Source organism: Rhincodon typus, chromosome 19 (genome assembly GCF_021869965.1).
Source record: "Rhincodon typus isolate 14 chromosome 19, sRhiTyp1.1, whole genome shotgun sequence".
In the NCBI taxonomy this organism is placed as follows: domain Eukaryota; kingdom Metazoa; phylum Chordata; class Chondrichthyes; order Orectolobiformes; family Rhincodontidae; genus Rhincodon; species Rhincodon typus.
Window position 1 is genome coordinate 44,434,586 of NC_063350.1, and position 24,493 is coordinate 44,459,078.

Sequence of the window (24,493 nt, forward strand, 5' to 3'; positions counted from 1 at the left end):
GCCAGATATTAGAACCCAACAAACTTTGAAGATTATATTTAATGTTTTCTGGTGACAAGTGTGAATTAATTGAAGTTTAACACTTGATCATCATAGATACTTCAATATTTTCCAAAATTAGGTAGATATTATTGGTCATGTTTAAGTTCTCAAATGATCAGCAAACAGCTTCAAAAAGGGAGGAGTAAGCACAAAAACGTGGGGTTATTTGAATCATAGAATTCCTACAGTGCAGATAGAGGCCATTCGGCCAAGTGAGTCTGCACCAACCCTCTGAAGAGCATGCCACCCAACCCTATCCCTGTAACCCCATTGTTACCATTGTTGATCTACCTTGCTTGCACATGCCTGGACACTACAGTGCAAATTAGCATGGCTAATCCACCTAAACTGCACATTTTTGGGTTGTAGAAGGAAACTGGAGCACCTAGAGATGCAGACATGGGGAGAAAATGTAAACTCCACACAGACACAGTCACCCAAGGCTGGAAGCAGGTACCTGGCACTGTGAAGCAGTAGTGCTAACCATCGTGCCACCCTAATCACTACAATTAGTTCAGAATTCAACTACTGTTTATAACCATTTATATTAAATCAAAAAAATGCAACATGTAAAAAAGTGAATATAAAAACATTGATATGATAAATCTATTTATTTACAACATTTCAACGACAATAATAGCTCCTTTGCGTAATTTTGATTTCTTACAAATGGTCATCAAAACGTATTAGCTGACTTGACTTTAACAAATTTTGCTACATTTGTGGCTAGGATTTGATGCTTGTAACATTTATATTAGGAATATTTTGCTCATGTTTAAAGACAATCCTAGTGGCAGATGGTTTTTTGTTTCAGTGTTAAAATACTGGTAGATAGTCATAAAATCTATGAGAACTTTTAGACTCAGTTGCAGGGTGCATATTAATTAAAACTGAAACAGGTCATCCAATTATAATGTTTCTGACAAAAGTTAAAAGATAGAATGCTATATATACAAACCTCTGTAGATTATGATTTCATAGCCCACTTTGTAAGTTTAGTTGGGTCATATGAGCACTTTATTTAGGAGTAGAAAAATTATCACCAAAATCTCAAGTACAATATGAAAATAAAAACTTGGCTTTAAACAAAAGGCCAAGATTGTCAAACTATTGATATCCTAAACAGGTTCTATCACAATTGTATTTTATTTAGGAGCTGCAGAACTGGATTTCTGAACGGTGCTCCTCTGTTGCAGAAAACCTGAGCAAGAACAAGGACTGAAATGTACTAGTCTCTCATGATGCAACTCAGTTATAATTTTTAAACTCTGCGCTTTTACTCAAAGTTTTTAAGTCTCTGTTCCATTACACTTCAAAGTAATTAATTTCAGTTGGAATCTTCAGGTCTGTTCATTTAAGATTTCCCATACAGTTATCTGTTGATTGCAACCAAAGTTATTTGTTTTTGATAACTGAATTACTTCCATCCCATTCCATTACTCCTTTCTTATCATGCATGAATCAAATATTTCAGTTTCTTAAACAAAGCAAATACATCATTAGCATAACTCGATTAACTCACAATAAGTAAACATTAAAATAAGGGTGTGTCAGAATTTGATCGATACGTCCAATTCAATTTTTTTATTTTATATTCCAACACTAACTTATTACACATTCACTGAGTAATTTGACTTCTGTTCAATATTACTATTTTTATTCAGCTTCTTACAAATACATTCAAAGATTTCTATACATTTGCAGGCAGACAAATTTCACAAAAAAATAGAAGTAATGTTTCCTGAAATACTCATGTTTGGGAGACATTTGAAAATTATGCATGGAGTTGATTTAAGGCATATTCTGAAGGATGCTACATTACAAGCCAAAACTAAATTGCACTTAAGTGGCCTATGTAGTCTCATATGCCAGTCCGAAAAGGGAAATCCACATTGAGTACCATGACCTAGAATGACCTGTATCAGTGACGTTTCTGGGTGATCATGAAAGTTGCAGATTAAGCAAACTGCACATAGCGCAATTGCTTTGAGACAAAAAAATGCCTTGCTTTCCAATTCCCCTGAGAATACTGTGCAACTAATGGGAAATCAACAAATTTCTGTTAATAAGTTAACAATGGATGCAAAATTACAACATTACTATATTTGGTCAATATTGAAAATATGGTAATGACATAGTTTGGCCAGAATACATAACACAAATACCACCATTGTCAATCTTCCCACTTATATTAAGGTTGGCTTTCCCCTCAAAACTACCAAGCAATTGTTTGGATAGAATGGCTGCCAAATTAGGGTAGTATGCTTGTAATGCTGACTTTAAAAGAAACATTAGCTCCTACAACATAGCACAAATGGTAATAATTTGATTGTGTATAGGAAATAATGATCTTTTGAAAGATACGCTATTTATAAACTTACAGACTACAATGGTGGTTATCTTATCCCAGAAAGGTTTCTTAATTTTCAGTTAAGAGGATAAATCCTATAAATTTAGAGAACCTCAAAACGTGTGACCAGCTCAAAAGAATTAATCATTTTTCATCAAAAAAGCCTGAGGCCCAATGTAGATACCACATTAAGATAAACTGTATTTCCCATTTGCACGCCACTGGCAGGTGTAAACAAAGCAAAGACTGATTTAGAACTTTAGAAAGCTTGTTTCATCATCCGTGAATCACTGCAGATGAACTTAAGGTTTACATTTCTCATCATTGCATGTAGCTGGAAATCCCCTGCATGAGACATTTCCAAGTAATTTATTTGATCTACTATTAATGTTGTTCAAGTAGCACAGAAAGAAGTGCCTTTCAGATAATTTCTCTTCCTAACCCATATAAAAGGTAACAAAAAGTGAATCTCACCATTCTGGGGGAGCAATTTTGGGCCTTAGCTATTGCGAGTCAAGAGATCGACTGTCTTGTGTGGCAACAACTTTATAAAATTTCTATCAGATCAACAGACAACTCTTTCTTTGTAGTTGAACCTATTTTAAAATTGTCATTTGTTCATACAAATAAACAAAAAAGTGAAACAAAAAAAAAGAGAAATGTATATTGATAAGACCAAGACAGTTTAATAGTGTTTGGGCAGGCTGACTGAATTACTTTGTTTTTAAAAAAAATCCCTAACCAGCTACTTATTGGAACTAAATCCATTGAAAGCAAATAAAAACACTAAATATGAAAGCTGTTAACCAGTTCAATTCACTTAATAGTTCACATATTTGCAAGGATCCAAAAGGGCTTTCCCACACCAGTTTAAAAAAAATGAAAATTTTTCTCCATGCTTGTCATATGCTTTTCACCAAATTGGTTTCTTCTAACTTCTTTCCATGAACAAACTGTCAACACTTTTCCATATTAAGGTCTTAGAGTTTAGAAGCAGTCCCACAGCTGTCAAATAATACAAATATAAATCTTTAAACAAAAACGTTCAAGCTTGAACTGAGGAATATTTTCGAAAGTGAAGTACCCTCTGCACAAGGTAAAAATCATGTTTTAGTTTGTCACTTCTGAAAAAAATTGAATCTACTTAAAAGAATGCTTTTTTTAAACAAAGCAACCTAATCACTGATTTTGCTCTGTTATCAAATAACTGAAACAACTTAACACAAGCAAAACAAGTCTAAATGTTGCAGGTTGTTTCTCAATTAGTCCTTAATGAGGGGAAGGAGAGTTGGAATTGAGTCCACAGTACAAAACCAAATTCAGTTGTCATGGACCTAAACAAGACACTTGAAACTCAAAACGGTAACAGAAGTGCACCACACTTTCTTCTACTGACAGCAAAGCAGTATCGTTGGACATATACCAAGCACCAACTGGAAAACAATGGTATATACTGGCTGTAAGTCAGCCTTCAATATGAACATGGTTTAAATATTTGGATATGCCTATTTTTAAATCAAGTATGAATAGGCTCTACACTCCCAATGCAAACTCACAGGACCAGCATACAAGAATATGCTGCAGCTAACTATAAACTACTACAGTAGGGAAACCTCTTCTACTCTCAGGCACAATGGGCACTATTAATGAATGATTACTCCAAGTTAAAGATCTGTCATGCATTTTTAAAGTTAGATTTCCCTTACTTTTGGAGGAACATTTAAAAAAAAAGTTAAAATTGTTGTGCTTAAAAGAGCAAAATGAGTTGTCAATTTGGAAAAACTGGATATCTAACTGGTCACATTCAGGTGCAGTAAGAACTTGTAATCTAGAACAGTACAAAGACTCCTGGTAATGCAGCACTCTTGTTACAGTGCCAACAACTTGCCCAATTCTCATTTTAGATTATCAGCACTATATTTTAATACACTCAACTACATTCAAAATATTCTGTACTGCGGACTCATGTGCACATTTTATATTGCTCATCTAGTTCACATTGTCACAAGGATGTCACTTGACATCCTGATTGGAGAAGAAAGTTTCCATCGCTCCTGGCGCAGAATTGATGTGTATATGGAACTTACAGGTTAACAGCAGTGGCTTTGAATAGTGTTTATTTTCCTCCACGTTTCAAACTGCTGTAAGCCATCATGTTAGGGTTACTACAGCTCTAATGCAATTTTCACACAGATGTCTTAAAGGTTTGGCCCTGCTGACGTAGGCCTCATCATATCCTAGATCCATGCCTTCAAGAAGTTGTCACACACAGTGGAGGTATTGCGGTTTGACGCCTGAGAAAAGGATATCAAGTTCAGTCACTAGAGAAAAGGTCACCAGCAGAGGGCAATGGTGCTAAACCACCTGTAACATTTGGAAGCAATGAAAGGTCTGGCAAATTCTGAATGTGAGATTTCAGCTCTTTCCGAACTTGCGTTACTTGAGCCAGTTTCTGTTTGTATTCCTGAAGAAAAGAATTATAGATTACCATTAGACTATATTACAGCCTACACTTCTATTGCTCGAACAACATGTTGTATTTCTATAGTATCTTTAACACAAAGTGGCCCCAGAGTATATTACAGAAACTCTGGGAAAACAAGTGCAAAGCCAAAGCTAAAAAGATTAAGACAGGTGACCAAAGGCTTTGTTAAAAACATAGATTTAAAAGAAGGTGTTAAGCAGAGAGGCAAGTGAAGAAATGATGTGGAAGGGGAAAATTCCAAAACAAGGGTCTAGTTGCCAGAAGGAATGACGGTCAACTGTAGAGCTATCGGGTGGGATGCACAAAGCCAGAGTTTTAGGAATAGAGGTTGCAGCTGGGCTGGGGAAGATACAGAAGGATGCAATGAGAGACAGGCAACAGACAGGATTGGAACCTCAACATGGGGTCAAACAATGCCAAGTCTTTGAATCATCCATTTTAGCCCAAGTAAACAGACAGAGAGAAGATGGAGTCAACGCCTAGGGTATGAAACTTGTAGACAGGCCTTAAAACTATGGTTTGATTTTCACAGTGTTCAGCTGGTGAAAATTTCTGTTCGTTGAAAACTGGGGTTGCAAGTCCAACATCCAAAGTGGTAGCATTGCAATATGAAGAAAAGCTATTGAGAGTAATACGCTGGAGATGATTGAGCTCAGTTGAATTATATTGAGGCAGTGCTTCTAACTGGGTGTAAGAAGTTAGATTCTTGATGTTGGAGAAGGATGGGGTTACCATGGGAAAAAAAAATAGACTGGGCAATGTCAGATACTGTACTATGATCAGCTAAGGAATGTGGTTTGTGACTATGGTTAGGGTTGTTGGGAGGAATAGAATCCTGACTGAAGGATTCAAACTGAAAAGATTGGGGAACCACTTATAAAAGACTATGGAAGTAGACTGCTAATTAACAAGGACAGTCAAGACAGGATGTTTCAGTAGCATTAGCATACTAAACTGCTTTTATAGCATAATCACACCCATTTATGAATGTGAACAAAAATAGCAAAATTAATTTGCTACATCCTCAATGTGGAGTCATCAAAACAGTCCCAATCAAAATTTTCAATCTTTCATGTCACTATTGCACTAACAAAGCTACATGGTAAGAAACTTTAAATTTTGAATGCAGTACAACTACACAACCTTGAATCTTTGCAAAAGTTATGGTAATATCTGCTACTCCACACCTACTGGCAATACTTCATAAATGCTAATATCTGATATTGGACTAGTGATATAAACAGAATCATATAAAACATACATGGGCCACTTGGTCCACTGTGTGCATGACAGCTTATTAACAGTATTATCCAATTATCTTAGTCCTCTGCTCCTTCCCTACAAGACTAAGATTTTCTTTTCCTTATGAAGCATTTATCAATTTTCTTTTGACTATTACTATGGATTCTACTGCCATCTAGCTTTCAAGCAATATATTTCAGATCTCAACAATGTGTTTACAAAATACTTCCTTACGTTACCACTTGCTTTAAACCTACACCCCGTGGTTGTAGACTTCTGGTAAGTTTCTCCTGATTCATTCCATGAAACCATTGCTGATTCTGAACACCTCAAACAAATATCCTCCTAGGCTTTTCTGTTCTGAAGAGAACCACAGCTTCTCCAATTTTTGAACACAACTAGAATCATTTATTCTTCCTACCATTCTTGTAAATCTGTTCTGCACACTCTCAAAAGCCTTGGTATCTTGCCTATTGTGTGGTGTCCAAAAGTGAATGTAATGCTCCAGCTGAGGGCAAACCGGTATAACATAACTTCCTTTGTATTCTCTAGATCAATGAATTAAGCCAACAACCCCATACACTTTAAAAATAGAAGCCATCTAAGTTATATTATCATCTTCAAAGATTTTGTGAAAGCCTTCAGTTATGTCTCTAACTATTTTCTATCATTTAATTCATATTACTCCTCCCGATTCTTCCTACTTAAATGTAACATTTCATACTTCTCTGCATTAACTTTCATCCTATGGGTCTGTTGCAGTCTGTTCCTGTGCTCATTGTTTGTTTATGTTTCTAAGTTTTGTGCCATTAGCAAACTCATCTATACACATACTCAGATCATTAATAAAAGATGCAATGGATCTAATACCAAACCCCTGTGAAACAGCACTGTTTAATTCTCTCAAGTATGAAAAATATTGATTTACCACTACTCCATTTTATCGAAGCCTGAGCTCATTTTGTATCCCTGCTGTCACTTAATCTCTAATTTTTTTAGAAGTCTATTGTGGTATTTTGTTAAAGGCTGTATGAAATTGTTCACAATTTCAGTTGCATCACTGTTAATGTCTCAATTACTTTAAATAACTAAATCTTATTAGTCAAACTTTGTTTGCTTTAATGAACTCACACTGACTTTCAACAATGAGCCATGTGTTTTCAAATGCGAATTAATTGCGTTTCTCAACTATTGCTACCTCAAATTATTGCTAATGACACTGTAGGTAGTATCCTTCTTCCCCATTTTTAAATGCAAGGTTTGCAGTCCCTTTGGTTCTTTGGCACCATCCTCATATCCAAGTAGAACTGGAAGATTTTGGTCAGATGCTCTGCAATTCCATGGTCTATGTAACAATTATTAGCTTGGCTTCCACAGGAATGGAAACATATCCCACCATTCTCACAACATTGGCTCTATTTCCCATTATGCTTCAAGAACATACTTTTAGCTATATTTTCCTAATCTAAACTATTAGCTTACATTTAGATATCAATCTTAATTAACCATTTCATTTCAAAATTCTTTGGCAAAGCAATAGCTGTTAAACTGTGAGCGCTTCAACAGTCCAAGAATAACCGTACAAAGCTGAATTTAGTTCAAAATTAACAACAGAAAAGAAAAAAAAACTATACACACTGCTAGTTTTTTCTCTTTCTCCCCCAGAATCTCCTTCTGACTACTGATGTATTCAGTCAGCATTCGTGCCAGTTGTCTCCGGTCATCCAGCTCAGCTGCCAGCCGCCCATTATACTCCGCAAGCAGCAAACAAGCCTCATCAACAATTTTTGAAAGTCTTTCAGCAGCTGCTTTATCTGAATGAGAAACAGAAGAAATTGGTTACAGCGAAGCTAAATTAAAATAAATGCAGAAAATAAAAAAAATGCTACATGGACAGTACAGGTCAGGGACACATTGCACCATCCAGTACCAGTGGTCAATGAGCAAACTTCCTACCTGCTATATTTTCCAAGAGTGAAACATCTTGCACTTCTTGAGGCAACGATGCAATCTTCTGCCGAACTGTTGCATCTCCTGATGCTGCATTTTCCAAGTCTTGCAAAGCTTTAATCAGATTTTCAGTCTTTAAGGAGGAAAATATATTAAGTCAAGAGGATGTAGACTCATCGCCATGAATGGAAACAGTGAGTCACAAGTTGTACAAGTTATTTAGTTGTGGGATGTATCATTTAAGAAACAAAGACCAAATATTTAATTTGACAGGGAGTGTGAACCAGTCATACAACATCAATTTGACATTATGAAAATGTTGAAACGGTTGTTCATAATGAGCTGCCCTGAAGAACAATTCAACAAGCAACAACTATTGCCTTGTAATCAAAGGTAAACACGTGCATATCTGTACTAGCATGGGTAATCCTAAGGCTTGTGTGCAACGAAAGGAAAAATCTGGGTTTAGTAGAGACATTGTCAACAGAACTGCATTAAGTTTTCACTGACAATGACAAAGTACGAAAAGGAATCTTTCAAGTTTGGTCTAAGTTAATAGGTCAATACTTTGTATACTATTTATACTATTACATTACCAGTTTTAGAACTACATTAATTTTTGTGTAAAGCTGGCATCATATTCATAGTCTGTTATCAAATCTAATATGATTATGCAGTGTCATAACCTATCAAAGTCCCTAGAAATAGGGGCCTGAATCATACCAGTACAATTAATAAATAGAATACACGCCACTCATGATCAAAATGACCGACTCGCGCATTCATTAGGTTTGATGATTTCCAGCAAAGTACTGTACATACCAACATTGGACCTGTGCCAGTGTCTAAAGGGGAGTAGTTGACTCTATAATCATCATCTTCTTCATCTTCAACAACAGGATAGCTACGTTTTGGTGCTCGCTTCTCTTCACCTACAAAAACAAAAGTCAATGGTTCATACATCACTATAAATCATGATTTCCCTCATGTTTTCAAAAGATTTCTCTAATTTCAGTGAATTAAATCAATGATCCTACAGCATTTCTTTACACCTATTGAATTCAGCACGTGTCTGACTAGGTTTCACCTTCATTGCCCTAACCTCAAGTGATAAGCTTCCAGAACAAATAGGTGCTAAGTACCATGGCTTTAACTGTCTCAATCTGAGGATTGTTCTTCCAAAAGACTAGAATGAACATTCACTGTTTTTCCTGTAAGGGCACTTTGTAGCATAGGAGCCTATGAGCCCTTTGGCCACTTCAAAATTTTAGCAACTTCCTCAAACAAGAGAAAATAATTCTCTACCTGTTTGGTAAATTTGGGAACAAAAGGATGAGTTTTGATCAAACCAGACACGTGAATGACTTCTCTACCGAACTATTAGATCTCATGCTACCATAACCTAAACTGTTCTTTATCCAGTTCACACTTTTAATGGTTCTTTCTTTGAAGTTTACATTCAAATATTTGCCTCTCTCACTTTCCTGCTGCTTCATCTGCAACTGGATTCTAGTCAAGTCAAAAACACAAACAAATTGCTGGAAAAACTCAAGTCTGACAACATCTGTGGAGAGAAAGCAGAGTTAACATTTCAGGTCCAGTGACCTACATGTTTCTGATTTTCAGCAACCGCTGTTCTTTGGGGTTTTTTTTGGTCTAGCCAACTCATGCTGTCTTTTATCTGGCTTCTTCAAATTCCACATACTGTACAATTACCCCAACTACAACTGCTTTCTTAGCTCTAGCTTTTAATTTTAACTTTTTTTTCCTGCTAATTCTATATACTATCATCACTAACCTAGTTTTGGTCAATGTTTGGAATTCAGTCAGGGATAGATCTTCCCTCTGCAGGCAAGTCTTAACAACTGTCAAAATCATTTTAGATTTCACTGCGTATTGTAAAATTCACAGTGAAAATCTTAACCAGCCTTAACTTCATTAAGTTAACTAGAGAAATCTCTGTATCCTATGAATAGATTGAAAAAAAATGTTCCAGTGCTTGTATTTTTCTGTTGATTACAAATCCCACAAAAGCCCCAAATTATATTATGGTCCCAGACTAGCCCACCATGTTGATGTTATGATCCTGGGCGAGAGCACTAAATTATGCTACGATCCAGTCATGGGCAGAAACCATTATTTTTAAAGGTAGACAAGGGGTAAGTTTCAGGGAACTATGGATAATGCTACAGGATTCCATAGTTTTGAACAAAAAAACAATACTTTTCTAGTTAGAATGGCATTTAGTTCCAACATCCAGAACTAACATATGACAGCACATGTCGAATAACAGATCTTATAGATTAAGATCTTGGGTGGGGGGTCAGTGAGCAATGTAACAGTGGGTCATAAAACTTCACTGAACTTCTCAAGGGATGACAATTCACTTTTGCTGATCCTGTCTTGAAACTCCCTCTCAAGGGCCATCTCGTCATGGACTGCATCAATGTTCCAGTTCTAGATGATCACCATTCTGCCCTGCACTCAAATTGCACTCCAATAACCATTCAAAGGCAAAACTCCAGCATTTCAGTGATAGCTAAATTTATCAAGCCAAAACTTCCGTGGATTTCTCCAAGCTCTGTTGCATCATGCAAATATTACTTGTGGCTTTTCAACTGCCACTTTTTAAAAAAAAAAAACTGCTCTTTAGTATCAATGCTTACAGGCCTCTTTTAAGCCCTTCTCAACTTCTGCCAACAAAGCCAGTGACCTTTCCACTCTCTCAACTTTTGAGCTCTGACTACACAGAGCTATTCACTTCTCACTGGTCTCCAACTACACAGACTCAATGCAGATCAGCTACCTTCCCTGCAACATAGTTAAAGATCACCACTTCTAACATGGAGTATGTCTCTGTTTTTTGACCTTGGAACTGTTTTTCAGTGATTCCAAATTAACCTGAATGGTTGACTTAAATTCTTGAATAAGTCCAGGCTGCTCCAGGTGTAGTGGTCCCAGGTAAGCTTCCTCCAGGACTTGAAGATGATATCAAAACTCCTAAGTGTCTCCTTAACAGTGTCTGCATAGTAATGACAGCCAGGAGAATGGCCCTCAGATTCAAGGATGCCACAAGATGTGCTTTGGTAAGCAAGTATCAGGCATTCTGATTATGCAACCAACCCAACTCAGCTGTGATTCAATACGATGCAGATGCTTTGCATACCAGCCCAGGTCAGCACCTCAGCATCTGGTATTTTGTCCTGCCACTGGATCTTCAAAAGCTTCCAAAAGTTGCTCAAGTGAAAGTGGCTGAGCTTCTTGGCAAGGTCTCGATACACATCCGAGGTCTTGCATGTTTGGAGCAAAATGGGCAGGACTATTGATCTATTGACTTCCAGTTTGAGTTGGCAGATTTGCTCTTCTTTGCTTGCAGACTGATGTGCCACATCTAGCAAAGGCTATACTTGATTTCGCTTTTCTTACATGACTCATTAATACAGGCAGCTCGAGACTGTGTGTTGCTGAGATAAGTGAAGTTACCCACTGCAAATAGATTCCCAAAACACTGGGTTCAAGATAGGGCTTGCCAAAACCATGCTGGTAAATTATTTCACATGTTTTTTGTGCTGATCATAAGGTTGAGGTTGCTACATTCAATGGAGAACAAACTCATACTATGTTGCATATCCTGATCTGAACTGGTAACTAAAGGGTCTTATCTCTCTCTTATGAATTTGCATTGGAAAATTCTGGAAATATTTTGATTGGGCATCCTGCTTGAATAAAGACATCTTGCCTCTGAATTAAGTTATGTAGAGAAGGCATTTCTCCTCCAGTAGTTTCTGGCTTCTCTCTGATTCGATGAAAATAATCTTCATGCTTGTGAGACATAGCAGCAGAGTATTCTACATCCCTGAACACTGCCCAATCAATGTTGAAGTGTATTTTTAAAATGACTTAACCTACTTTTCTAATCAATCTGTTCAGAGATGTTACTACTTGGACCCAGGCCTCCCTGTTCAGGGGTAGGGAGAACACCATTGCACTACAAGAAGGTGAACGCTTCACAAATATGCATGTCATCCTTGCACTGGGGCAATGCTAATCTTCTCATATCACTCCAATTTTACTACATGCACTGTCTTGAGTTTCTTTGAGTGACATCCCTCCATGAATCCCTATTTCAGCCTTTGATGCTTCTGGATCTTCATACTCTGGGCAAGTATAAGTAGGATCAATCTAAACATTTTTCTTTCAAATGATAAATTCGTAGTCATCCAGCAGTTAGTGTCACATCAGACTTTTGATGTATGTATTTGCTGCCAGACCCACTGTCTGGTTTAAAATACAATTACTACATTATCATTTTGTAGTTTATATTCTGCATTCCAAACAGAATTAATATTTGGAAGACAACATGAAGCTATTTCTTAAAGAAGAAAGATATCCTTCTGCTCCAAGTTATTTTCAGTACAGAAATAGGAGATCTGTTTGACCAATGTCTGGTGCTGTATTCTATTGAAAAACAGCCATCTTAAAAAAAGACAGTAAAGGCAGAGGACGATTGGAGAAGGCACATTACAACAGGCTCTTCTTTCATTCTGAAGTATTGTTCTCATGTTTCAGGAAAATGATCCGATTTTTTTCTGGTGTACTGAAATCCACCAACTGCATTAACATTCAATGCAATTGCATTCCAACTTCAAAAAAAGCTGACAGGAACAGAACTCTCAAGTCTGCTTTGTCAATGAATGAGCACTGAGTTGAGCTATACCACTCAATCTAAATGTTTTTGATCCAGACCTCTACAGAAATAGCTATCAAAAATCTATAACTTTTTAAAAGAATGTCATTTGACCCCTCCTTATTCCATAATCTTTTGAGATTATGCTCCAGATTTCCAATGTCAGAAGTATGACAAAAAACTGCTGGCTGATTTCACTCTACGTAGTCCAACTGTTGTGATCTCCTGTTCCCCACCATTGAAAACAGTTTCTCTATTTATTCAATTAGATCCCTTTAACAATTTAAATTATTTGTAACTATCTCCTCTCCTAAATTTGAGGGAGTACAAAACTTAAACAAAAATTCTACTCATAACTGAATGTTATAAACTCTGTTATAGAACGAGCGAATCTCCAGTATGTCCCCTTCTGGTCAATATATATTTCCTAAGGTTCAGTGTCCAAAGATAAATGCACTGGAAAACGGTGCTTGTAAAAAAAAAAAAATTGGATGACTGAAACCTCTCATTTCTTCACTTTTCTGCTCCTTAACAAATACTGAAAGAAAACACAATGCAAGGGATCATTGCATTCTGAAATAATGCACGCTACTTATTTAAAATTATTTCATGAGATACAATTATCACCAAGGCCAATATTTAACCATTCCTTACAGCCATTGAGAAGACGGTGGTGAGCTGGCTTCTGCTTTTGATCTAGTGAAAGTGAAGGAACAGTTATAAAGTATTTCTAACACAATTTTATGATCAATCTGTTATTATAAATTTTGGCTTACATTGTTCTGGTCCAAGAGTTGCTGATTCTAAATATAGAATAGATGAAGATAGCTCAGTCTAGAAAGCTAATAAAATAACTCTAGAATTGCAGATGAAAAGATCTACTGTGTTTCTGAGATGGTGGCGACAGGTGTTTACACTAGGATCACCATGGATACTCTGAATACCTCAAGGGGTCAGGATGTCCATAGGCATCTCAGAAGAAAGATAGAAGTTAAGGTAAACTGTGTGCATAGGTGTGTTTGGGGAGGGGTAAATTACTCAATTGATTCCACAGATCAAAGAAAGTTTCCAACATGCTTGGAATACAGGGAAAGGCTTTTAGGTATCCATCTGCTTTTTATACCAAAGAAAACGTTGCAATTGTACCTGCTTCCACCACTTCCTCAGGAAGTTCATTCCACTCGTGTGTAAAAAATTTGCCTCATCTTTTTCAAACCTCTCTCCTCTCACCTTAAAAATGTGTCCTCTAGTCTTGAAACTCCCCAGGAACAGACAACTACCATCAACTCTGTCTATGTCTCTCATTATTTTATAAACTTCTATCAGATTGCCTCTCAATCTCTTGTGTTTCAGTGAAAGAAGTCCAAGCCTTTCCATACAACTCAAATCTTCCATACCAGGAAAAATCTTGGTAAATCTCTTCTGAACCCTCTCCAGCTTGACAATATCCTACCTATAACTGGGTGGCCAGAACTGGACACAGTATTACAGAAGAGGCTTCACCAAAGTCCTGTACAATCTCAACATAATGTCTCAACTCCTATACTCAAAGGATTGAGCAATGAAGGCAAGCATGCCAAATGCCTTTTCAACCACCCTGTCTATATATGACACAAATTTAAAGAATTACATACCTGCACGCCTAGGTCATTCTGCTCTACAAGACTAGCCAAGGCCTTGCCATTAACTGTATAAGCCCATACCAAAATGGGCCAAGAGCAGGCAGGTGGAATTAGTTTAATTTGGGATTATGGTCCAACTAGTCCATGCCGAACAAAGTCTATTTCGGTGATAGATGATTTTATAAGAGATTTGAAAATAATTAAGTTGTATTTGGGCCAGGTCATATTTGTCATGTTGCCATGAGGTGGGTTGGGTTGGAGACAAGATTATTTTGGCAAATCTCTACTGCCTTTAGAGGTCAATCTGGGTCTGAAGTAGTTTGGAAAAAGCAGACAAAGGAGATTTACAAGCAACCAGAATAAAGAGCAGAGATCCCTCAAAAATCATGGAGGTCTCTAATTTCTGGTCATTTAACAAGATGCAAAATGAAACCGTGCTCAGAGGTCAGGGAAATCCAAATTTGAGACATGTTGAAGTTGGCTGAAAGATTTACCTAATCAGATGCTGTTTTTTTTGGGGGGGGCGGGGGCGGGGTAGGATGGGGGTGGGCGAAGATTTCAGGAAAATCCCTCACTTTGAAAGATAATTAAGAAAGCAGGAAAACCAAAATAAATCCTCGGAAGCTGAGGTACCTAGTGGGTTGGTTCCAGGAGATATAAATGAATATTTAAAAAAGACTAAATGTAAAAATGAATTCTTGGTTGATAGGAAAGCAGAATGGGACAGTTCTGTTCAGAAGCACTGGTTTAAAGTCATACTGTTTACAAGATATGGTGTTAAACCAACGGTACTTATTCATTTTCTTTTATTAGCAGTGATGTTTTCCCTTTAAAATGTGAAAACTTGCTCCATGGTCTTCAGATAATAAATTGAAATTTGTATTTTATTTTAGAAAGTTACTGTCTAACAAGATTGCAACAATAGCTCCAAGTCAAGATGTTATGTGCATTTGAGGGGAACTTGCAGGTGGTGGCGTTCCCATCTGTCTGCTGCACTTACTCTTCTAGATGGTTCTCAAAAAACAATGGATCTCCCAAAAGAAAAAATTTGAACTCCTAGTTGCTCACTGTAGGAATCATGCCACAAGAATTCATGTTTTGAACAGAAACTTTTACTGTACATAGATTAATCTAAGTATTAACTTAGCATTATTTTGTAAACACTGAAAATTTCAACAAACCCCTTCCTGCTTGCTTTTTTTTTTTAAAATTCACCCAAGAGTTTCCCTATACTTTCAGGATCTTCAAAACCCTATCATACCTTCTGTGACCAAGCTAAGGTATGGAACAGATTTCAAGAATTCACTGTGACTCAATTTTCAAATCTCAGTATCCCAGTCTAGCACTAGGATGTCAGAGCTTTCCGCAAAAATTCCACTGCCAATCTCTTTCACTTGTAGAGCTGACAATACTAATTCCTCATGGAATGGACTTATCTGAACCTGGGTTTTCTGGATTCCTCTCTCAACGTCTGCTTAGGAGGCTCCAACGTAGGGAGTTCTAAGTACCAGATGCACAACTCACTTATAAACCTATTACAAAAAAATCTATCCCAACTGCAAGATGACACAAATGGTGTGTGCTAAATAGAAATTCAAACCACTACATAGACAATCCCAAATCTGTCTTTTTATCTGAAAAATATATGAACCTTTTTAAGGCCTTCCCTTGTTTACCCATTATTTTCAAACCTTGTTTTGATTGGAGAAATCTGAATAATTTCTTTCTCTAATGGGGTCAACTACAATCTTACCAGACTTGTTGACTCCGTTCCTAAACTAAGGGCAGACCACCTTCCTTTTCAAAAAATTGTTTTCACACCTCTAATTCTAATCACTTTAAATAAACTCAGGCCAATCTTTGCATGGTAATTATCTTGGAAACTGTTCAAGACTCCTGAAAGCCAAGCTTTTTCCTCCCACTTTGCTAACATTTAAAAGTTAAATTTCAAAAACACATACATCATGCAATTAGACATTTGCATAACATGGCACAGATTTGGAAGCTACTGTTGAAGGAACTTTAACGATTTGCCGTAGTGCATCTTGTATATGGTACACGTTCCTGAAACTGCACCGGAGATAGAGAGAAAGGAATGTTCAAGGTTGTGGATGAGATGTTGATCAAGTTGTCGTTTTGACCTGAACAGCACTGATCATTTTTACTATATTTGCAGCTGCATCCAGGCAAGTGGAAAGCATTCCCTCACTCTCCTGGACTTGTGCCCTCCAGGTGAAGGACAGATTTTGGGATTCAGCATCAAGCTACCCACCTCAGAATACCCCTACTCTAACCTGCTCTTGTAGCACACAGTCTATATAAAAAGGTTGTTCCCGTTAAGCTTCTGGTCAACGATAACCCCAAAGGATGCTGTTGATGGGGGATTTTGCAACTTTCATGCTGTCGAACATGAAGGGAAGATGGTTAGAACCTTTCTTACTGAGGACGGTAATTATCTGACACTTTGTGACGCGAATATTTCTTGACACCAAAAAGTCATCAGGTTCTCACTGCACGTGAAAATGAACTAACTCAGTATCTGATGAGTCACGAATAGTACTGAACATTATGCAAACATATTTGAACATCCTCACTTCTTATCTTATAGTGGAGAAAAAGTCACTGACGAGGTAAATGATGAGGGCGATGATGATTGGGGTCTATGTTAGTACCCTGATCAACCTCCACAGCAATGTCTTAGGGCAGAGGTGATTATCCTCCAACAATTATAACTATCCTCCTTTGCAGTGGATAGGCCTCTAACCAATGGAAACATTTTCCCAATTATTTCAATTTTGCAAATTGCCACACTTGGTCAAACATTGTTTCAATGCCTAGGACAGCCACTCTCACCTCACCTTTAGTTCTTGTTTATACTGGGGCCAAGACTGTGATGAAAAGGTGAACCGAGTAATTAGCCGATAATAAAACTTTCAAGCAAACACACATTAAAAAGTAATCAGATTTTTTGTTAAAAATCCAAGGAGTAAGAATTTCTCACATTATAAACTGTTTACAACCAACACACAAGGGTTTGCACGTCAAACGTAAGTAATCACCCAGGTAATCATGCATATCCATTCATTGACTAATTAATCATTCTGTCACAACATATTCACAATACAAAATAACCAATTGCTTCAACAGAAATGTTTTTTTACCTATAGATCAGGTTCAAAAACGTACACAAGTACAAACAAGGTCTGACGGTCTCCAGATAAAAGTAACTATTCTGCAATTATGCTATTAAATTTGAACAATGATCATCATTCTTTGAATGGAAATATATTCTACAGATCCAAAATTTTCAGTTTCATCAGATTCAGATTATAAAATCAAGCCCCACACAGGAACTGAGAACATAATCTTGGGTGACAATCCCATGTAGGCCTGAGGGAATTATATTCCAATAGCGGTGCTGCTTTCAAATAAGATGCTAAACCAAAACACAAAATCACCATAGAATATTTAAAGAACATGAAGCTCTCAGTATATCAGCTAACATTTCTTTCTCAATCAGGACAGCAAAGACTGATTATTTGTTGATCTTTAAACTTACTGTGCACAAACCTGTACACCAAGGCTGATACAGATAGATTTTTGAAGACAAAGAACTTGGTAAAGTTACCACTTCAAAGATCCAAGCTCAAACATCTATTTTATTCCGTTTGCTGTCTCTCAGCCGGGCAAGAAAAATAGCAGCACGAGAAAGTGGGCACAGCTTGTGGTATCATACGTGGCAATCGGAAAAGAGAGGTGAGTTGTAATCACAGAATAGATGGAATAAGGAAAAAACTATTGGGGGAAAGCGGAGGGAGGTGGTTTTGGGAAGAGGAGATTAGTGCAGAGGAGGGAGTGGGGAAAGACAGGGGCTATGCCATCATCATAACAGCAACTGATGCATACATGACTAGCTTGGGTCATGTTTGTGTTTTTTTTGAAAAGGATCTAACTTGCCCGTTATGATTGGATGCAGGGCGGAGATGGGGTGTTAATGTCAATGCCTATACTTTCTAAGTAGCAATGATACCTGTAATTCAAAAGGAATTAATTCATTATAAAGCAATTTCGAACGCCCAGAGGATGTGAAGGACCTACATAGGTCTACAATATTTCTTTTGATTGTAAAGAGAAAAACAGTTACTAGTATTTCCACAAAGCTTATTATCTGATATTCAGGTCACTTTTGTTTTATCCGGTCCATTAACACTCTTGACACAAAGATACAATGCAGAAGACACATAGGAAGAAGTAAACGCTGGCTTAATGCCAAAAGTTAATGTAACTGAAATCATTCAGTACTGCATTGAAATAAACACACAATCTTTTAAAAACAAAGATACAAATTTATATACATCACAATAATTTGAAAAATATTTGTCACTTGATACAAAGAACAAGTCATACTGATGAACTTACATTGTTGTTACTATATACACACTAGAAGAAAACCAAAACAACAATACAGTATGGAGAAGAAAGCAACTTATTTGTCCGGGATCCAGAAGGAATAAAGAATTATTGTTAGGTCAAACTAATGATAATCGATTGCATTACTGTCAGTTCAAACATCTCAGAGGACAAGTGATTCCGAGTGACACTGACTAGGTAGATGTTAGACTCTAGCACTCACCTACACTGAACACAAGAAATGAGGAGTAGGAAATTCAGCACTTTTTTTGGGGATAGTATTCACATCCTATTACTATAAAGGTAACGTCTCCTGAAATGAATGTTTATATGCACACCAAATGCAGAGAAGAGTGTGCTTAGCACTATAGTTGAATACACTTTGATGTCATGCAGGCTTGCACTAAGAATTTCCACTTGTGAAATTACCTGCCCAGAATTCACAAAGCTGTATCTCAAGAGAAAACAGGTCTTAGGAAACAGAGGGGGAAGAAAAACATTCAAGATTTATGTGACTGACATTAGCCCAGGGAGTAGCTATTGTTTAAGAGACAGGTTTAAATCTGGCCAGGACTTTCAACCTGTCAACCAATACTGAAACAGGATTCAATTGGTAAGGGTACAAACTATTCTTGAAAGTTCTTTACCCAAATAACAAAAACAAGTTTTGATGGTCATTTGATTCTTGTGGTTCTGAGATGTGCTGTATAAGAATCTACAGTAAATGGAGTTTAGACAGAAAATCTAAAACATAGACAACATAACATAGGACAAAAGGAACAACGTGACTTCTGCACAAAGTATATGATTTACTAAGTTGATATCGTGCTAAAACTAATAGCTTGCCCCATGCTGACAAAGAAAAACATTCACACTGCAAGAAGTCACATTCTGAAGTGTAAATGAACTTTTATTGTTAAATGTGAATTGCAAAATATACGTGATGAGAAACAGTCACAACTAATATGCTAATTTACTGAGAGGTAGCTCAAGTCTCAACTTGAGAGAAGAAGATTGCCTACTTGCACAGCTTTTGTGCAGATCTCCATCAGTTATAATGGTTTTGATCAGAATAAATAGGACATTATTATCCTAGCTGATAGTAATACTGGACAAGTTAGATCTCAAAGTGCAACCCTGCTTGACAGACCATGCATTTTATTTTTCCTAATATTTTCTCCATGGTGATTAGTTACTGAATATATTCACAACAGGCTGGAATTTGTGCATTTAACAGAAGAACAAAAAAGAAAGAAAAAACAAGCTATACAAAAACTCTTTGAAATAATCCTGTTAAAATGGTCTGAATAAAGTTTCAATCCACTTAGCCTTAACAGCAACCTTACAGATACTCAAACCTTAGTGAAGGGTCGCTCTGTATCCAAATTAAAGCCGCCTGTTCAGTTGGAATGGTTTCTTAAGTTCTTATCAACTTCTAAATTTTCCACAGTAAACACAAATTTTCCATACCCACAGCAGTTTTTGTTTTTGGAGTTTTCCTCCAAGAACCTCTCAGGACCATTTTCCCCCAAACTTGACTTTGTGGAGATGGCTGAATTAACAGTGCCTTTTCTTGCTGATTTAACATGTACATTGCCTGACTTTCTGCACAGTTCTGTCCTTCTGTGAATTCCTGTCAATAGGCAATTATAGTTTCCTTCCCCCTCTGTTATTAATGCACTGAATTATTCACTTCAGGTATATTAAAAACCTCATCAAGAGGCAAGTGAACAAAATTTCAGACACTGTGTCACGCCACTCAGAAATTAAACTAAAACAATGTCTTTCCCTTCTTAATGCACATAGCGTAGAAATACAAATTAAAGTTACCCTTTGTTCTTCTATTTTAGGATCCAAGTTTCCTAATAACATATTATGAACATTCATCACAAGAAATAAATAGTTCAAAATAATGAGTGGAAACAATAAATAGATAACACAGACTTAAACAGCAACAAAAAACTGTCAGGAAGATTATATCATGTGTGTAAATTAAGAATGTTATAATGCTCAGCGAACGCTCTTTGAAAGAGTTGCTTATAGAGTGATAGCAGCAGAGTCACTAGCACAATCACGCACTTGATTACTGACAAAAACATTTTCCTACATGATTCCACCTCTGAGAAACAAGATCCAGCAGTCAACAGGAATGACCTTTTACTTCTTAAAAAGATATTGGCTGAATTTGTGCACTGTGAAGCCTTTTTGGCAGGTTTTGTTTTCCTCTGTTGCTGGTGTTGTTTCTCTTTAGTATATTGGTAACCAGTTGCCAAAAAGGTACCACAATAAGGTGGAAACTAGATATTAAATTTTTGGGCATGGCCCCAGATACACATCACTTATCAACTTGAAGGAGCTCGTTCAAAACAAAAACTACCAAACATAATTGGATGTTTTCTCCTAGAATAAGGAGAATCTTGCTCAAGTTGAAAGCTTGTCATGTTTTAGACTATTTGTTTCCAATCGTTTTTCAAGAGGGTGTCACTCAGCATAGATCATAGATCAGTACAGCACAGTACAGGCCCACGATATTGTCCCAACCTATTATCCTACTCTAAGATCAAACTACCCTGCGTACCCTTCATTTCACTATCATCCATGTGCCTATCCAAGCGTCACTTAAATGTCCCTAATGTATCCGACCAGTCAAGTCCAAGATATGCTGCATTGTCACTTACGCTTCAAAACAGAAATCTGAAAAGGGAATGGAGGAGAATAAGTAAGAAGCTATTTGATATTACACATATCAACACACAAGTGCAGTTTAATCATTATTTTACATTATCCCCATGAAGAAAATTTAAAACAAATTGAACCAAACAAAGCAAATGAGAGTGATTTTAATTTATTTTGAATTTAAATAGTTTAGCTATTTACACCTGGCCTTTTTAAATTTAGCCAAGTGTTTGCCTTTGAAGCAGCATATGGGCAAAAAATTTGATTTGGTTGTATTTACACAGTCCTGGGCTTTTACATAGTTAAGCATTTGGCAGGACAAGCACACTCCAAATGCAAACCACTCAAGATCATATACATTACTGTAATCAAGAAAATATCAAAGGCAACCCTTATAAATGGAAACACACAAATATGCAAGATTGTGTGGGATGAAGTCATCATCAAATATTAACCTGAAATTGAGTATTTGTGCTTTGCAGCTGGAATATCTATCCTCCTCTCCTTCAGGGCTTTCACTCAGCAAATGCACCAGTACAGATCAGTAGCATCTTCTTAGGTTTCAGTTAACACTTCTGTCATCCTCATCTATCAAAAGATGATTTGTGGTACACAGACTTCAAAAAGGTATGATAGGGTGTAATGCAACAAGGTTGCCAAAGTTTAAGAAGTCACAGGCAGCATTTAATTTAATATCCCATCTTCAACAAAGGCTTGGACTTCACACATTTCATTTGTCAGAAAGTTCCACAATTCTCCGAGTTCTGGTTTACATGGAACTCTGAAGATCGCTAATTTTAAAAAAAAACAAAAACTTTTCTTCCTTAATTTTGATTGTTTTCATTATATGTTTCTTCCTATTTTTAAGTTTCAACATTTGGCTCATTTAATAGATGACTATTTGCTGATTTGTAAAAAAGATATGGAATTAATCGAATAATTTTTCCCCTATTTCTTCTTATTATGCCTTGTGGTACGTACACCAGATAAGATCTCTGCTGATCTGTCTGGACAATTATCCCATCTCTATTATGATCTGTGTTCTAGACTCTTGGATCCTATTGTAGTTTTTTTTGCTTGCTATGTTGTGCAAGATTTCTGTTGTCATGCATTTCTTTATAATCCTGGCCATTTAGATCAGGCAGCAATTTCTTGAATAGGATAACAAAATTATGTTTTTCTTTCCCATCAATAACTTCAAATGTGCTAACCCACATAGTAAAGCCTTTAAGAGTGCTCTGATTGCTCTGACTTCTTGTTCTATTTCACTATTAGATTAAGGATATCCGGGAAACTTGCAAGATGTTCAAATCCACATTCTTCCACAAAATAAGCCATTTAATCATTAGCAAATTACCTGAGAACTATGCGTAATTCCATTTAACTGAAAGAGCTTCATTCTGCACAAATGCACATTCCTTCTCAGTGCCTGACAGTGCTTGAAATCTGTCATTTGAAAGTGGCATCCATTTTCTGTATTTGAAGACTGCCCTAAAACCTGTGGCTGAGGCACCTACTGCAGTTACAGTCAGTAATGAAAGGTTACTGTGCTAGCATCAGGTGACATTAACATTCTCTTGATTGTTTGAAATGTCTTCACAAGTTGCTTTAATGCTTCTGTAACTCGTTCAAATTTGGCAAGAATTTTACTAACCAATTGACTATTGAAAATGAATAAGCACTTGAAGAGGAAAAGTTTGCAGAGATACAGGAACACAGTAAGGGATGCAACGAACTGAACTGCTCACGCATAAGGACAACATGGACGCCCTGTCGGTCTCTTCTGTGCTGTAACCATTCGACAATCCTTGGATTCAAAGTACAAAGTCTGAAATATCTCTCAGATTCTCTCCCCTTTGCAAAACTGATCAAATGCTGTTCACGAGCTTCATGGTACAGTTGAAAGGGGAAGTCTACTACATGAGAGAAGCTGTGAAATGTAACATTGTGGTTTTTACAATGAAAATGGTGATTTTAGCCTAAAGTACAACCTTCTAAAAAAAAAGACACCTTCTTCCTTGATTATTAAATGTTGCTGTGTTTTTTAAAAAAAGAGTCAGAGTCATAGAGCATGGAAACAGGCCCTTCGGTCCAACCCATCTGTGTTGGCCAGACATCCCAAACTGACCTAGTCCCATCTGCCAGCATTTAGTCCATTTCCCTCTTACACCCTTCCTATTCATATACCCAGGTGCCTTTTAAATGCTGTAATTGTACCCACTTCCACCACTTCCTCTGGCAGCTCATTCCATACATGCACCATCCTCTGCTTGAAAAAGGAACCTGAGGGGTAACCCCTCAGGTTCCTTTTAAATCTTTCCCCTCTCACCTTAAACCTACATCCTCTCATTTTGGACTTCCCCACCCTAGGAAAAAGATCTTGGCTATTCACCCTATCCGTGCCCCTCATCATTTTATAAAACCTCTACAAAGGTCACCACTCAGTTGGCAATGCTCCAGGGAAAAACATCCCCAGCTATTCAGCTTCTCCCTATAGCTCAAACTCTCCAGTCCTGACAACATCTTGTAAATCTTTTCTGCACTCTCTCAAATTTACTATCATTCTTCCTATAGAAGAGCAACCCTCATCGTACACCGTAACCCAAAAGTGGCCTCACCAATGTTCTGTACAGCTGCAATATGACAGTCAATTGATTCAGTGCTAATTTTCAGATATTTGAAGCAAAGAATTACAGTTCAAGAGTCAAAATACCTCTTCACATAAATCAAAGCTGATGGTTCACTGCATAAAGCAAGGGCATGTAGGATTGTTGGACAGGCTACATTTCTGACTAGGACACACTTGCCGTTTATGTAGGGGAACTGAAAACATGCCACAGAACTATTTATCAAACAGCAAAGCAGGTTCTTCACCTACCTCAATTAACAATGACTCCACTTCAAAAGTAATTCGTTAGCGATAAAGGCTTTGGATGTTGAGAACGTGATAACACCATCAATGCAAACTACCTTAAAGAGCCAAGTGTTGTTTTCCACAAGAATGAAGTATTTCCCTCCTCAATCACAAG

The 24,493-nt window shown here is 37.0% G+C and overlaps 1 protein-coding gene and 1 pseudogene across 1 annotated transcript; both read right to left on the reverse strand.

Moving 5' to 3' along the window:
- Positions 1 to 1,677: 1,677 nt before the first annotated feature.
- Positions 1,678 to 22,863, reverse strand: LOC109910671 (regulation of nuclear pre-mRNA domain-containing protein 1B). Its single transcript, XM_048608587.1, has 7 exons — positions 22,822 to 22,863; positions 17,237 to 17,308; positions 13,411 to 13,486; positions 8,892 to 9,001; positions 8,076 to 8,202; positions 7,758 to 7,933; positions 1,678 to 4,856 (listed from the first exon to the last, which is right to left on the reverse strand). Exons 1-7 carry the CDS (start codon positions 22,861 to 22,863, stop codon positions 4,707 to 4,709), a joined length of 753 nt encoding a protein of 250 aa, XP_048464544.1. The 3' UTR covers positions 1,678 to 4,706.
- On the reverse strand, positions 12,061 to 12,173 carry LOC125485532 (annotated as a pseudogene).
- Positions 22,864 to 24,493: the final 1,630 nt, after the last annotated feature.